We start from the raw sequence: 18,020 nt of genomic DNA, 5'->3' as shown, positions 1-18,020 counted from the left end.
AAAAATTTCTAAATTTATAAACAAAATCTGAAAAGATCAGTTCAAGAATTGGAAATGATATGTTGCGCCCCATGAATAACTTCACAACATCGGAAACTATTTATATCTTTAATTTCCTCTTCAAAGCATACTATAAATGGGGAAAAGCTCACAGAAACAAGAGGCTTTATAAATTGAGAAGCTACTTACGGTCGGCAGCTTTTCACGAGTGTTTTGAGGACATTTTCTACAGAACTGTGGGGGGGGGAAAGCCATTTGATAAATTAGGTTGGTGTATTTTAAGAATACATCTAATTCAATTAATAAATATCTCTAAGACATGCTCATTTAGATATTATATGTGTACACGCAATAACTAATCCTTTTCTTTCACACAGACAGAATTGCAAGAATTACCTAAACTACTTCATCTACTCTTTCCTTTGCCCTCATTTTGCTCTTTCTCTGCTATGAACTAAAGGGAAGAAAACTGGGAAAAGGACAAATCATTTTCAATCTTTACAAGGTAGGCAGCAATGACCATACTTATCAACACATCAAGTATGCTCAGTGGCTTAAAACTTCACATACTAATTTTTAATTTTTATTAAAGTGTTTTTACACCAAAACACAAACAGCTGACATACCTAAATCTGGTATGCTTCTATCAGCAACTGCCAGAAACTAGTTTTCTGTAACCAATTGATGAGAGTTCTATAACCTTCCAAGGCACTTTACTATCAGCAACAATCATCCAAAAGAGCAACAGGAATCTTTTTGATCAGCTAGTTAAAAAGTTAGTGGACTAACATTAAAAGCTCCTACTTATTTTCCAACTTGTAGGTGGCTCAAGTGAATACAGGAAAACATAAATATCTGTATATGAATTTATAATAAACATTTCTGTTTTAATGAAAAGGCCAATGTACCCTGGTTTAAACACACAGGACCAGAATGGAATACTTAAAATATTAACTAGACCATCGTCGAAAAGAGGTCAAATGCAAATAAACAAAACAAAGGGGCATTAGGTAATTTTGAACTGAAATTTTAAAATAGATGTGTGACTACTTACAGTATGATGTGTACAAGTAAAAATAAAACAAGTCTCCAAATCTCAAGAAAAAAAAATTATGGGGGAAAGAGGTAACTTTCAGGCAGTGCTTCCACCTGACGCTTTCTCATTAAGCTTCCTGAAATTCTTAAGTTCAGAAGTCTATCGAACTTCTCTGAAAACTCAAGAACTAATCTGCAAAGAAATTCCAAGGACTAACACAAACCAAACTCAGCTCAAACAGTCAATATATTATGTAACCAAGACAGAATACTATAATTTCACTACTTGAAGTCGTAGGAATCCCCTTTAATTTTCAAACTATTCAGAAAAAAATTAACTAAACAGGAAACCGGGCTACAACTCACGAGGTAATTCTAAAATAAAAAAGATGACCGCATGGCCAGAGGGCCATCATGAAGCATTTTCTCTGATTATCAGAGAAAGGTTCCACCTTCTCTCACAAACAAGCTAAGCAATTCAGAAACACAGAATTTAGTTCATAAAACATATTAGCTTGCCCGGTAAAAATAACCAAAAGGCAAACTTCTCTCTAACTCTGTTTAAAACTCTCTGAAGATCACAACTATGATTTATACTTCTGGGGATTTCCAAAGTGCTTATAACAAGGCTATGTGTTCATACATATTTATACAGGTTTATATTTATCTATTTATGTATTTACAATGCTCAATAAACATTTTCTATTAGGGCAACAAAGAGTAGAGATCTTCGGATCTTCTTTTAGTTTGGAATAAAGAACTCCATTTAGAAACAAATTATGGAATTAAGAGGCAAGATTTAAAGAGCCATCTAGTTCCAAACTAAATAATAGATCAACTGAAACGCAAGTTTTAAAAACATAATTCTAAAATGGTACACTCTCTGTCCAAAGAAACAAGCAGAAGATCTGTAATGCTACCAGTCCTCAAAGTTTGTGTTCATGGTAACTTCACATTTACTTTCTGTGTTTCTGTTTCTGTGGGAGTACGACACAGAGAACCTGCTCTCTTCACTGAGTAACTTCTCTATTCTACCAACAAACTTCCATATAGTGTCAAAATGATTCTGGAAAGCAGGTCATAAAAGGCAGCACAGCTACATGTTTTCTCCAGTTTCTTTCATTCTTCAGGAAAATAGGAGGTTAACTATAATACTTGATAGCTGCTGCTTCACTCAGTAGAGGAAGAGCCTGTGTGGGAAAGTGATTTAATTCCTCTAAATAGTCAATTTCAACCCCTCCTTCTATATAAGGCCTGTGCCATTGGATTTATGCTCTTTAGCCAGAAAAGGGTACAATCTCTCTAACCTGTGATATCTGTATAGTGACCTTTTGGGATTCTTGTAATCGCTCAAGATGAAGGGAACAATGTTTCTGTTTAAAAATAAAATAAAAGGTTAAAGCTAGATGCTACTAGACTATATTTCACTAATTTTTAGAGGGAGTGAATAATCACCACACACTTTTCCAATTGCTGGAAATTTATAATACTAAAGTGGTAATTCAAAACACTTTTTTTAAAAAAAAATCAAAAGGGATCTACAGAGGGACTAAGCTTTGGATGAGTTTTCTCAGACCCTATTTCCTCGTAGAAAAGGCATGTTAAGTTGAAAAGAAAGCCGTAGTTTATCATGTAATGGTTCACAGCTTGGGCTTAGCAGTCAGACAGATCTGAATTTAAAGACCAGTTTGGCTACTTACTAGTAGTGCAATACTATAGCCTCAGTTTTTCCATCTATGTAAGAGCAACAATACCTATTCTCATAAGGCTGTGACAAAAATAAAATGAGATAACATAAAGAAAGCAGTTATCTGGCCCAGGATTAAGCACAATAAATGTTAACTATCATTTTCATGTCATACTTATCCAAGATAAACTATATTTTCAATCTCTTTAAGAACTAAATTTTTGTGTTCACTTTGCTTTTACATTTATCCTACTGTAGCTATTAGTTTATATTTAGGAAATCACATCAAAATAGGAATTTCCCCCCCAAACCGCCACCCTATTTATTAGGGCAGAAAGTTAAGTTCCTGTCCCAGTTCTTGAGTTCTTGTCCCAGTTTCAACAAATGACTGTGTGAATTTTCCTCTCTGGGTCACACTTTCCTTATGATGACATTCTTTATGATTCCTTATGATGATATTAATAAAGTGAGTGCCAAATATGTAGCAGAGAAGGCTGAGAAAAGCCAAAAGCTACAGTTACTTTACTAAGATAGTGGACTTATATATACCTGGAGGGTTATGCTTCCTGCCTCCTTGGCCTTACCTAACTATCAGGACAACATTCACTTCTAAACCAGAGAAATGTACAGCAAATGATATATTCAAGGTGAGAGCAGTGTGGACTGCCCATAGCCAGAAGTACTTTCAGCTTCACCTGACAATTCCTGACCTAAAATTTAATTTCAAAATAATCATAGTTGCTTTTTCATAAATGAACTGGGAAACTGTGACACTGGCATACTCTATATACCCCTGCTTTAACCTTATAATTTAATGATAATTGTTTATATAGCATTTTTTCTTAAGACTGTGCCTCTTCATCTAGAAGAACTCAGTTTTACCTGCTTTCTCTAAATCTAAACAAATCCATCATCAGTTAACCAAACACTACGCATCTCATATCTAATCTTTCAAAATCTAATATTGCTTGGTTAAATTGGCAAGTAGCCATTTTTCACAGTCACTTCACACAATATTAGGGTCAAGATAATTTTACCATGGAAAGGTATAAATGAAGTATAATATCTTCATTACTGATGTTGCAATAACACTGGTTTTTCATTACAATTACTTAAAATATGCCTCTATGGCAATTATTAAGTTGTAATAATCCTGACCAATCATATAAAAAGAGCATGTCTAATCGCTTTAAGTGATGACGAGCCTGATCATTTTGAACTAAGCATTTTTTTAAGTTGCTTTAGAAAGAGAAGTTTCTAAAGAAAGATCACTGTAACACAGACATAACTTTGGAAGAAACACTATCGAAGTCATAATAAAAATAAACCATTTATTCCCTAATTTAAAAACAAAAGTAAAAGTAGAATTTAAAAACAAGCAAACAATGTTCCTCAAATACCACGCTAAAAAATCACTGCAAATATCACATTAATAATCATTGTTTATTAATAACTGTAAACTATTTTAAACAGCAACAGGTCCTTAGAGAAATTACTTCCATCGTTTCATTATCATGTTAAATTCTGTAGCTAGATATCATTCTGAGCTGCTGGTAGTAAGTAACTTAAGCTTAGAAATGTGGCCACATGTGCCAAGAAACACCCAAAAGAGGTTAAGAACATGCCACTTCCATGTGTTGAAGGTGGGAAGGAGGGGAACAAAGGAATTAACTGTATCTTAAGGATAAGAGCACCAACCCAAATGGTCCTTTGATAGATCAACAGAGAAACAAATACCATCAAGAACAAGTACCAGAAAAGGGAAATAACAAATTTCTTCATAGGGAGATTAACAGGAAAAATGAAAAAGTCTAACAATGTACGATCCTCTTAGAACAATACATATAAAAGAAAAATACTTAAATTTTTTTTTTTACAGATTGGCACCTGAGCTAACATCTGTTGCCAATCTTTTTTTTCCTCCTTCTTCTTCTTCTCCCCAAAGCCCAGTACACAGTTGTAGTTGTATGTTCTAGTTGTGAGTGCCTCTGGGTGTGCTATGGGGGACGCCGCCTCAGCATGGCCCTATGAGCGGTGCCATGTTCACGCCCAGGATCCGAACCGGTAAAACCCTGGGCTGCCGAAGCAGAGCACTCGAACTTTAATTACTCAGTCACGGGGCCAGCCCTAAAAAATTTTTTTTTAAGTAAATGAGTTATCTAGGGCCAAACTACTCGTGAAGCAAATATGTAAACCTTAAAACCAAACAACCCATAAAAACTAAATTGACAGTGATAACTAAAACAAATTTATACACAAAGCAATTCAAATATGAACTGTCTGCCAATTTGCAAAGGCTGATCTATGCACAAATCCCCACATTTTGTTAACAGCAATACCCTTCATTAGTGTGCTGCCTACAGCGGTAACTTGCATATGCCACTGCAATTAAGTTTACAGGACATCGTTTTATGACTTAAAACCAAGCCCATAAGATTCAAATGCTTCCTTTATGAAGTAAACTATAAGCAATTCTTATGTTGCTAGTATCAAGCTCACAACCACCTAGGTCCTTTCCAATTTCTATTTTTCTACTGAATAAAAAACCCTACAAATTGTTTCCCCAGTAGAAAATAGAAACAGGTGAGAGTGAAGAGGGTCTTTTGCTCCTGAGGCAAAAAGAAAGGAGAAGGAAGGGAGGAAAGAGAGGAGAGGAGAGGGGGAGGGAGAGAGAGGAAGACAAGGGGAAGAGAAGCAGCTTAATAATCCTTGCTCCAAGTAACAGAACCAGCCTTTAAAATCGGGCTGAAATGCATGGCACTCTAAGTAGTGGTTTCAACAAGGACAAAGAAGGCACAGGAGTTTAAGACTTGAAAGACAGTTAACAAATGAAGCAATCCTTCACTTTTGATTATAAAAATAGTACTCTAAAAATAGTAGGAACACATGAAGTCAGCTGACAAAACTGTTTCAAAATGTGTCAGAATACATCTAAGATGAAAATACTCAAAACAAAACACCATTTCCAAAAGCATGCCACATTAAAGGCCTCTTTAAGGGATTTTCTAAAATAAAATATTTGTTAAAAGTCTTAATTTTATCCCTTGGCTTTAAAAGTTCAAAACACTTGCCATACTAGTGTGCTAAATTGAACCTTAAGTAGAAAAGCAAATTTTAATGTGTCTTAAATGATTCCCTCTCAGAAATTCAGTGGACAGAGAACAGCTGCGAGGACTGAAAAACTAAAAGTACCGTCGTACAGCAAAGATTTCAGCAAAGACACAGTGGCTCTTCAAAAGACCAGGAATAGCCACGGCGTAACTTTTAAGGACAAAGATTTCCACAAGAGCAGGGATAATGTGAAGCTTCAGGAAAAGACATGGTAATAATACCAAGACACAGGGAAAGAACGATAAGCACTGACAAAATTTCCAGGAAAACAGCTGTTATCACTGGCCAGCCCCAGTCTTCCTCTTTTTTTCCCCTCTCCCCAAAGGCCCAGGACATAGTTGTATATCTTAGTTGTAGGTCATTCTAGTTCTTCTATGAGGGATGCCACCACAGTACGGCTTGATGAGCAGTGTGCAGGTCTGCACCCAGGATCCAAAACGGCAAACCCTGGGCTGGTGAAGCACAGCGCACAAACTTGGCCACTTGGGCCATGGGGCCATCACCCCATCACCTCAAAAGGTATCTTTTTTTTTTTTTTTTTTTGGAGGAAGATTAGCGCTGAGCTAACTACTGCCAATCCTCCTCTTTTTGCTGAGGAAGACTGGCCCTGAGCTAACATCCATGCCCATCTTCTTCTACTTTATATGTGGGATGCCTACCACAGCATGGCTTTTGCCAAGCAGTGCCATGTCTGTACCCGGGATCCAAACTGGTGAACCCCGGGCTGCCAAGAAGCAGAACGTGTGCACTTAAGTGCTGTGCCACCAGGCCGGCTCTTCAAAAGGTATCTTTACAACAAAGTTTTTATGTTAAATTTTGGGTTTTCATTTCACTATTTACCTATGACTTGAAAATCTTTTAAGTCTGCCATCTGTAATCATTTTCAAACAATTCTACAGTAAGGGTATAACAAAGACAGCATGCTAACTGAATGATGAATGAAGCCTGAGGACTAATCATGCATTAAATGAACTGAACTGGGGAGGCTACAAGAAGTAACGAAATAACATACACATGTCTGGGATCAAAAGAGAAACCACAGAAATAAAGCCTGAAAGACAATTTATAAAAGAGAAAAAGGAAAATAACGTAGGCATATAAAATGGTGCTCTTCAGGAAATGAGTACATATGTACATGACAAACAACTCTAGATAATAAGAGGAAACAGCTATTAAATATGGAAGGAAAAATTTCCTGAAAATAAACCTCAATCACAAATAATTTAAGACAATTTTAAGCCAAACGTACTAAGGTTGAGAACATTAAGAGCTAGATCGCAACTGGACAAACCCTTGTGGGGCAGAAATGATACTCCGGAGTCAAGGCTGAAATCACTATCAACCAAAAAGGAGAGGTGATCATATTATACTCTGTAAATTCAGAACAAAATACAAAACATACCCAACTTAGAGAGCTGGAAGAGGAAGGATGCACATACAAGAAGCCATAATCAGCAAGAGATTTATACTCTCTGCATGTCTAAACATTACTAGGAAATAACATAAACCAAGGAGCGTGCATTTGAATAGTTTATGCTCTAAGAACAGTCAGTCACTGAAATGGATCTTCCTTCACTGGCACCGTGCACTCTCTGGGATGTGGGCACCCCCTGGAATACACAAAGCTCCTCTTCTTGAAGCATTCACTTTACTTGGAGAATTAAAACACGTGGATGTATTACAAAGAACGCCAAATGTGTATTACTTTTAATGACAAAATACTAGATTTCAAATAAAAATCCGTTGCTTTCTTGGGCCAGTATGGTGATGTTAGCCATTAAGAGATACCTTGGTGGCAAATTCTCAAGTGCAGCTTTGGATATAGTTTAAAGAGGGCCATAAATTGTTTTAGGAGTCAAGTTACACAGAAATGAACACATTAAAATGTATATTTGCTTGCTTATCATTTCTCAACTGTGATCAACCTTCTAAAAGCCCCCAAGTGCTCCCAAAGAAGTACTTTAAAAGGAAATGCTTACTTAGGAAACCAATTTAATCCCAGGTGCTCTGTCTTGGAATATAATATCCTTTCCACCATGTCATAAAGAGGTCTCCAAGGTAACTCCAAATCATCTCTTGAAAGAAGTTCCTTTTTCCTAATTAAAAAAAGTAAATACATATGGATGTATGTGTACACAGGTACCTACTACAGAGGGAGGACAGCTGTTAAATGCTGCTGTCATCACACCGGGTTCTGCTTTTCCCAGCCACAGCCCAGCACCAGCAGAACACAGTATCAGGAAGAACAATGCACCAGATTCTTGCTGCTGCTTAAACCTCAAAGAGCACCAGGTGAAAAGAGACATGTAAATTTGTGCCATCATTATTGTACATGAATTTCATTTTTTCCCACACTATCTATGGAGTTCTTAATGTTTCCAGCATTGTGCTGGGTGCCTTGGGATAAGCAAAAGAATAAATGATCCCTTTGAAGGGTCTTACAACCTATATAAGGGAAGAGAATTATATATAAATTATATATAATTATATATAAATATATATTATATATATTATATAATTATATATATAAATTATATATAAATGAAACAAGACATAGTTCAGTGCGTGCTAGAGAAGGCTTCATGGAGGAGATGGCTTTAATTAAAGGTTAATTAACACATATGGTTAAACTTATAATAAAGTTTTCTGCAATCTTTTTCCAAACTCACAATTTGGGACTTCGTCTTCTTACCAAAGAACGCTTGGTTTTCATTCTCTAAAACCCTGAAGAAACAAACCAAAAAAATCTTAGCAGAAATCAAAGGAAACTGACTTACTTTAACAAGTTAATCAAGAGACGGGCAAATCCCTGCATCATGCTGATTTCCAGTTTTGGAATCGATACCAGCTCATATAACAACTTGATAAAAAGAACATGATCTTCTTTGCTAAATTTTCTCCCATAAAGTCGAATATATCTGCAAGAGAAAAATTGATATAGCCTTTAAAAATAGGTACGGTGAGATGCCAGTCCAGTGGCGTAGTGGTTAAATTCATGCACTCCACTTGGGCAGCCCAGGGTTTGCAGGTCCAGATCCTGGGTGCGGGCCCACACACCACTCATCAAGCCATGCTGTGGTGGTACCCCACATACAAAAAACAGAGCAAGACTGGCACAGATTTTAGCTCAGTACAATCTTCCTCAAGCAAAAAGAGGAAGATTGACAACATATGTTAGCTCAGGGAGAATCTTCCTCAGCAAAAAAAAAAGAAAGGAAAAAAAGGGGGAATTCTGTCATATTCTACAATGCTACAACATGGATGAACCCTGAGGACACTATGCTAAATGAAATAAGCCAATGATAAAAATACAGCATGATTCTACTTGTATGAGGTATCTAATCAAACTCATAGAAATAGAATAGAATGTGGTTGCTAGGGGCGTGAGGGAAAGAAACAGGGAGCTGCTGTTCAGTGGGTAGAGTTTCAGTCATGCAAGATGAAAAAGTTCTAGAGATCTGTTGTACAACAATGTACATATAGTTAACAACACTGTACTGCATACAAAAATTATTAAAAGGGGAAATTTATGTTTTTGTCACAAGAAAAAAATATATTGTGACACTCTAATTTCAAATGCCTCTGACATTAAGCATTTTATATCCATACATCATTATGCATGAAAGAATTATTCTGTATTTTAGTTAAGAGATTACCAAGTAAGTATTATTAACATAAGGCTTATAATGATAACTGAATTCTCATCAACATTTAATGACCAATTAAAACACTGCCGTCTTATTGTTATATGGTCTTAACTGGCCTCTGGTCCTAAGCTGCAAAGAACTCATGTGCCCCAGGGCTGGCCCGGTGGCACAATGGTTAAGTTCGCATGTTCCGCTTTGGTGGCCCCGGGTTTGCCGGTTCAGATCCAGGTTCGGATCCCGGACGCGGACATGGCACCACTTGGCAAAAAGCCATGCTGTGGTGGGTGTCCCACGTATAAAGTAGAGGAAGATGGGCATGGATGTTAGCTCAGGGCCAGTCTTGCTCAGCAAAAAGAGGAGGATTGGCAGTAGTTAGCTCAGAGCTAATCTTCCTCAAAGAAAAAAAAAAGAACTGTGCCCCTATTCCTTTATTAAACAAAAGCTCATTCAAGATAATGATACACTTGTAACTCCCGGGAACTACTTTTAAAAAGCATATCACAACATAATTAAAGTTAAACAACAAAATACAGATATATAAGTTTATTGTTTTAACTACAAGAATCATTGAAGAATGCATATGGCTTACTTAGAATCCTGAAACAATACAGCAAGTTGCATAACTTGTACTATTTGTTTCTAAGACGTAATTCATAATTATTACAATAAAATTAAATTACTACCAAAAATAATACATATTTTTATCTCAAAAGCATACATTTTCAATTTTTTAACTTTAGAGAACCAATGTAATCAAAAGCACTAACTGTAAGCAAATTTAAGGCAAATGTGTCCCCAAAAGCAAGAATGACTAATCATAGCATATTTAAGGATTCAGAAATAACTAAAACTAAGTAACCAAAACTTACTTAGAACAAATTACTAGATACTTAAAACCATAAACTCCTTTGAGGAAGACAATTTTACAGACAATTAAATACATAAATCAACAGAAAAAATAGCATTGACAGGTCCCTTAAATGATATTTAGCACTTCCCAACAGCAGCCAAGATCAAATTAAACTTACACTTAACTTTTAAAATTAGGGTACATAATTGCTTTTCTTTTTCCAGAAATTCTTCAAAATTCTTGGTCCACTAGGAGCACTCTTTCAGTTTCTCAGGCTGTGTGTATTTACTCAGCTTTTTTCTATAATTTCAAACTATAATCCCCATGATCTCACCTTGGGACTATGCAACTGGCAATATGGGGGACAGAGGAACAAGCCCTGTTATTCTGCCTGTGCCATAATTACTGTGAAAGGTTCTCAACCACTCTGGGCTGGTAAAGCAAACGGATTCAAGACAATATATAGAGACCCTAAGCCCAGGGCTGCCAGAGGTACTGCAAGCTGCTGAATAAACATGGTAGTCTCCTGAAGCCTCCCGCAATTTCACTCTAAATTTAGGAGTAAAAACTAGAATCATTTAAATAGTACTTTCAAATGAAAATAAACTATATCCCTAAAACATGACACATAGTTTTAAGATAAAACAGAGGGGTTCAAAGAAGCATTCCTTGCTTTCAGTGACTACTTCAGGCCTTGCCAGGACTCCAGATGCCCCTGGAGTTATGTTAACTCGTGGCTAGGATACTTCCATGGAAAAACTGGAGAAACACTGCTCTAAGCCACTGAAACAACTCAGCTACAGCAGCCCACTGCTTCTACTGCGGTAGAAAGATAACTGTGTACTTAACGTCAGGGACGTAAAACTCAGAGCCCAAAATTTAATACTACGAAAAGAAGAGACCAACAGGGGGATTCCTAGAGGAGCCAGCACTGCTGACAAAACTAGCGATTTTAGGGGGATGACTCAGAAACTTCCTGTTTTAGCCTGTCAACTAGCAAACAGTTCTCACCAACCAGAAAGTGGTTCTTGTCTCAGCATTTCTCAAAATGCTGTCCAAGAAGATTCCTTCTGAAGAGCACAAAAAGTACTGAAGAACATTAATAACTGGTCTTCATTAAAATTAAGAACTTCTATTCACAATTACACACCATTAAAAGTGAAAAGCCCAGTCAGATATTTGAAATATGTATATCTATCTGACAAAGAACTCATATCCAAATTACATAAGAACGTCTTCAATTCAGTAAGAAAAAGACACTACTGAATAAAAAATGGACAGAAGACTCAGGTAGGCACTTCTCAAAAGACAACAGCCAGATGACTAATAAACATATGAAAACATACTCAACATCATTACTCATCAATAAAAGCAAATTAAAACCAAATTAAGGTACCACTTCACACTTACGAGACTGGCTAAAATTTAAAAGCTTAATAAGACCCAGTTTTGGTGAGAATGTGGAGCAACTGGACCTTTCATTTGTTACTGATGGGTGTATAAAGTGGTACAGCGACTCTGGAAAAACTGCTTGACATTACCTAGTAAAGCTAAACCAAAGGCTGTCTAGACTATGACCAGCAATCTCACTACTAGGTATGTGCAATGAGTGCATATGTCAACCAAAGATACGTGCCAAAATGTAGATAAATCTCACAGTCATCATGTTGAACAAAAGATGCCAAACACAAAAGAATGCCCACTGTATGATTCCATTTTAAAGAATGGACAATACTAATCAACAGTGTCAAAGTGAGCAGTGGTGACCTCTGAAGGAGCACTGATATGGAACACGGAACTTTATAGGGTGCTGGAAATATTGTACATCTGAATCCGTGTGGTGGTTCCATGAGTGCACACATACAAAAATCTATCACGTTGCATGCACATTTAAGACTAGCGCATTCAACATACTTTACTGAACAATACTATACACCAATTTTTTTTAAAAAAAAGATATAGATAAAATGAGACTAGAAACACGAATGGAGTATAGATTTATCTTTAGGGGAAAATGTGGTCAAAAGATCAATAAATCAGAATTATGACAGTAACTCTTGAAATGTATATTCCTGGGTTCCATCTTAGCTCTAGTCCATCAAAAATATTGAGTGTGCTAAACGCAATAAAGCTGTAAAAAGAAAAAACAAATTTAAAAATACTGAGTGGAGGCTAAGAGTCTTCATGTTTTAAAAGTACTCCAGTTGATTTTTCTGTTTGTGTTCAAAAACCCTACTTTAGACCATATTTAGAGACAGCCTATTCCTTTTTTCCAATTTATTTTCACATTAAATTTTAGGACTAGGTGCCAGCCTGGTGGCTCAGCGGTTAAGTGTACACGTTTCACTTCGGCGGCCTGGGGTTCGCCAGTTCAGATGCCGGGTGCGGACACGGCACAGCCCGGCAAGCCATGCTGTGGTAGGCGTCCCACGTATAAAGTAGAGGAAGATGAGCACTGATGTTAGCTCAGGGCCAGTCTTCCTCAGCAAAAACAGGAGGATTGGTAGAAGTTAGCTCAGGGCTAATCTTCCTCAAAAAAGAAAAAAAAAATTTAGGACTAAAAAATTACCAATGGATGTCTCAAAATACTTGAAAACCTTGGTAACAGTCATGATTGAACTTTTTAATAGAATATTTGTTAAACTATCCAGAATATATAGAAGACAAGTCATTACCCTCCCACAGCAGGGAAAAAACAATAGAAGATAATACAAAACTCTTCCTAAACTGCTTCCTCCTCACAACCTTAGTGTATTTATCAAATGTTTTAATTTTTAATCCCAAGTAAAGAAAGAGTAACATACTAGGAACAGTAATTATTTAATAAAATGTATAATAATACTGCCGAGGTTTTTTCTACTATACGTCCTAAAGATAGTTTACTATACATTACAAGGAAATTTAACGTAAAACATAAAATTATACAACGCTACTGAAATAAACAAAGAATTAGAGCTTGGCTAAAGACTAAAAATACTGGTTTTCAAAAAGCTTTATAATTTACCAGTTATTTTTCTTCAAGGCAATCACTGGGTTTCTAAGGTTCTAACTATATCCATCAATAAAGTAAAATTAACATTATTTTAGAGCAACATTGAGACTATCTGTAATTATAAAACATGTAAGACATTTAGCAATGATATTTAACTAAACGATTTATTTTGGTTAGTCCTACTCAAAAGACAAAAAATAGAATTTTAGTTTGAAAATTTAAAAACCAGAATTGAACTGTTTTCATTGAAAGCACTTAAAAGTATTTATGGATCATTTTTTAAAAACCTGACATCTAGCAATATGTCCTAAGTAAAAATTCAGAATATCAAAGTCAAAATATCAAAAAGTAGGGGTCAGCCTGCTGACGCAGTGCTTACGGACTATGCATCTCCTGCTAATAGTACACAATACCACCTGTTACACAGTCTCAAAAAAGAAAAGGAAATTGTATGTGCTGAAAAACACAACAAAAGCAATTACTGTGCATCTTTAATATTTTAACCTGACCACCTAAAAGTAATTAGAATTCTATAATTAATAAAGCTGACTTTAAAAGACACACATAAAAATTGTGAACTGACAGAAACTATGCCCTCTTTTCAATCTTCTGTGGAACACCTATAAAAACTGGTCATAAACTAGGCCACAAAGAACCTTGACTTAATTCTAACAGGTGGAAATTATTCTGGCCAAACAGTCTAAGTATAATAAAAAGTAAATTAGCAAATATTAACAAAGTATAACAAAAAGAAACTAAATCATTTAAACACACACATATGAGTCTTAATTAAATAGCAAGTACCAGAATTAAGGCATCATCCTTCCAAGAGGCACTTCAGAGCCAGGACAATAACAAGTACGCTTACCATTATTATTTAGCATTATTCTGAATCTAGATTAAATAGTAAACTAGGAAACAAAAATAAGGGTAATTGTTTCAGGCAAGGTAGAATAGTGTGGTGTCAATGCTGTGATTATATCTAAAACATTTGAAACAATCAACCAAAAAAATACTTCTGCAGAATACATTTTTTGAAATCAGTAGCCTTCCTGTATGGTATTCAAATAAAAAACAGTGGTGGCTGAAAGAAAATTGTTCCATTCATAATACCAACAAAAAGATTAATTAGAAATTTCTCTAAAAGAAATGTGTAGCAGTTACATTTTAAAACTTTACCAAAATGCAAAATAGTCGAGTAAATAGGGAGACCTAAGAATTTTTTTAAATGTCTTAATACCCGCCAGCTGGGGCTAAATGACAAGTATTTTACAGCAAGGAAAACTACCACGGCCAATGAAATCCCTGAACAAGTCCGAAATTCAATTTCAGACAGTAACTTCAACTCTTCCCTCTAGCAAACAAACAAACAAAACACACTCTGCTATAGCTATATCAGTTCCAGTCTTTTCCTTCTGTTCCTAAACTGTCACCAAACAGAAAAAAAAAAAATAAGGCAAAATTAGCAGAGAAAACCAGAGGATCAGGAACACATTACTTTGACTTTATTCCAAGACTAAGTCCTTCATCACTACACATAATATTAAAAATGCAGATACAACTTCTCACTGCCAAAAACAGTAAGCGACTAGACAAAAAGTGTGATTCTCATAAACCTACCTCTCTTTTTCTTTTCACTCAATTACCTGTTTATTCAGAAAGCATTTCTCTAGCAAGTGATATGTACTAGATAAGAGTAGGATTCAAATAGTCCCTTTCGGCCAAGAACTCACAATCAGATACGAGGAGACATCAGATGTGTATGGAAAAGTACATAGAAGTAAGGGGGATAAATGTATTTTTAGAGTTTTGTGATTCATTTTTTTTCTAACCAAAGTTTCATCACATATAAGTGATCCATGAACTGAATCTTGAAAGATTAGAAAACTGTTATCACTCTGAATAGGCAACTCAAGTCAAGATAATCTGAGCATTTGGGAAAGAGGCAGGAAGAGGCACAGGAGACAGCTCTAGAGCAACAACAGTCTGCGGTCAGAAGACACAACCGAGAACGTTGTTTATTCTCCCATTTCCCCTCCCAAGAGGTCAAGCTGAGGATCAAGAAGAGGATACACTATCGCAAATAAATAAATAACAATAAAGGATATTAATTCCAAGGGACTTGCTGATATGGAATAAAGACAAGTTAGGTGTTATGTAAAGTGGAGAATGTCTTCAGTTTCCACGCTAGCTTGCTTTGCAACTCTCAACATTATACTCAACTCTGGACAGACAGAATATTTGATTTCAACACAGCAGCCAAGCGGGCAGGAACAGCATGGTTCTAACAAGTTTGCCGAGAATTCAAACAGCTTCCATGTCAGTCCCTTGGGCAAGTCATTTAATCTGTGTATTTGTAAAACTGGGTTTCCTGACAAGGCCCTGGTGAGGGATAACTGATCAATATACATGAAAGACATTCCGATTTAATTATTCTGGAGTGGGTTTCCCCAGACATTTCACCACATTTGAGAACCACTGCACCTTAGCAGACTGACTGGAGCACAATATATGCTTTTCAAAATCTATTTAAATCGTTAAAAATGTAATACTAGGGGCCGGCCCAGTGGCGCAGCGGTTTAGTGCACAAGGTCTGCTTCAGTGGCCGGGGGTTCGCCGGTTCCGATCCCGGGTGCAGACATGGCACCACTTGGCAAGCCATGCTGTGGTAGGCGTCCCACATATAAAGTAGAGGAAGATGGGCACAGATGTCAGCTCAGGGCCAGTCTTCCTCAGCAAAAAGAGGGGGGTTGGCAGCGGATGTTAGCTCAGGGCTAATCTTCCTCAAAAAAAAAAAAATCAATCAATAAATAAATAATGTAATACCAATATAATCTGTTTCAATTTGTCTTTCTTTAATTAGTTATGTGGCTAAATATACCTTAAGAGGTTTGCTTACTACATATTATAATTATTTTCTCATGAATTATTTGTTCATATCTTTAGAAGCCTATCTATCCTTTAAGACTCCTCCTCCATGAAGTCTTCCTTCATTCCCAACGAAAAGTCTCTGTTCTCTCTACCCCTTAATAGCTTGTACCAAACGTGAGTATTTTTCAAGTTCTATCTCATACTATAGTTCTGTATGTATACATTACTGTATTTTAGATGATGAAAGCTACTTGGTTGCAGGCACCAAGCCTCTACACCTATTTAACCCTCAGCTCTAACTGGAGATGAAACAAGGTGGACATTCTAAGAAACATTTTTTTCAACTGACAATGTACAAGTATATCTTGAGGAATATACTAGCTTATGTAATTACAAAGAGCTCAACAGGGCTAACTGTACTTTTAAAGAGGGGGGGAAAAACCTTCAAACTAACAATAAATATTTGACCAAATTAAGCAAATTGGCTTTAAAACATTAAGAGTAGGTTTCCAAAAGACACTAAAAAATAAGTTTACCATCTTTACCCAATTGATGGAAGGCTCTAAATGGACAAGGAGATCTGAGGTAGACACTTTAATCCCCATCCAACACAGGTTGAACACACTCACTGGAGTTTCGGCATATTATATTTCAGAGTTATATTTCTTATGACCTTAAAATTGACAGGACAGTTTCTAGAGTAATAAAGTCATTCACTATTAACATCTAATAATGACCCCTCTATTCTTTTCCCAGTTGTTTCTCTCTTGAGACATGGATAAAGGGCATTCATTTCTTGAAATGCTTTACTGAGTGTCATTTAAGAGCCAGACATGGCAATAGGCAACGGAAACAAAAGTAAGTAATAAATGGTCCTGGAGCATGCAGCCTAGAGAGGGAGACAGGTAACTGATTATTTCAATATGATGCTCTCAGTACTGACCGTTGTATAGTCAATTTGCTCATATCTCTGTTCCCCCACATTAATTTTTTCCAAATTCCTCCTTCCCTGAGCAGTCTTCCTGGGCTCTATAGCTCAGGGAGCTTTCCTTCTTCTGGGCACAGACATGGTCAAGAGCAAGCGCTCTGCAGTCATCAGGCATCTCCACTGTAACACAAAGTCACTAAGCCTGACCTCTTCCATAGTGGAATTAGGATAATCAAAGTATCTACGCTTCACGGGGTTGTTTGTGAAAATCAAATGAAATAATGAATGTAAAGTACTCAGCATAGTGCTGGCACGTTCTGAGCTCTCAACAAAGGATAGTAGTATCTATGCCACTCATTTAACAATCTATTAATGCTTTCCTGTATGATCCCTCAGGTTACTGATATTTTTAAACTGTTACAACTTTTCATTTGCATCCCTGGTATCTTTAGAGTTCAATAAGTGTTGATTATATGAGCTTAAGTATAGAAACAAACTTGTAAAATCAGTAGCTTTCACACTTTTTGGCCACAACCCACAGTAATATATAACCCAGTACACACAGAAACATATACACAACTGAAACAAAGGTCATGAACGTTCACCCTTATTACTTCCAAATTTACTCTAATAATTCTAGTCTAGTTCACCAACCAACCAACAAAAAATCCCAAAAACAAAACTGGTCAAGACCTAATAAATTGATTTCACATCCCTTTGGCCATAACCCACAATTTAGACAATTCTCTGGGGCTGGCCCTGTGGCCGAGTGGTTAAGTTCGCGAGCTCTGCTTCAGCGGCCCAGGGTTTTGCCAGTTCGGATCCTGGGCATGGACATGGCACCGCTCATCAAGCCATGCTGAGGTGGCGTCCCACATGCCACAACTGGAAGGACTCAC

General features: G+C 36.5%; 1 protein-coding gene across 2 annotated transcripts in view; it reads right to left on the bottom strand.

The window, feature by feature from the left end:
• Positions 1-18,020, bottom strand: part of PSME4 (proteasome activator subunit 4) — an 84,699-nt gene that overhangs the window by 58,403 nt on the left and 8,276 nt on the right. The window contains exons 2-5 of one of the 2 annotated variants that reach the window (XM_070573889.1): positions 8,611-8,751; positions 7,813-7,929; positions 2,343-2,408; positions 190-234 (exon numbers count right to left, since the gene is read on the bottom strand). In XM_070573889.1, coding sequence (XP_070429990.1) covers positions 190-234; positions 2,343-2,408; positions 7,813-7,929; positions 8,611-8,751 — 369 coding nt within the window. The remainder of the gene's footprint in view (positions 1-189; positions 235-2,342; positions 2,409-7,812; positions 7,930-8,610; positions 8,752-18,020) is intronic. The other variant, XM_008531599.2, reaches the window with a different exon arrangement.

Source organism: Equus przewalskii, chromosome 14 (genome assembly GCF_037783145.1).
Source record: "Equus przewalskii isolate Varuska chromosome 14, EquPr2, whole genome shotgun sequence".
In the NCBI taxonomy this organism is placed as follows: Eukaryota; Metazoa; Chordata; class Mammalia; order Perissodactyla; family Equidae; genus Equus; species Equus przewalskii.
This window is presented reverse-complemented; position numbering and strand designations above follow the sequence as displayed.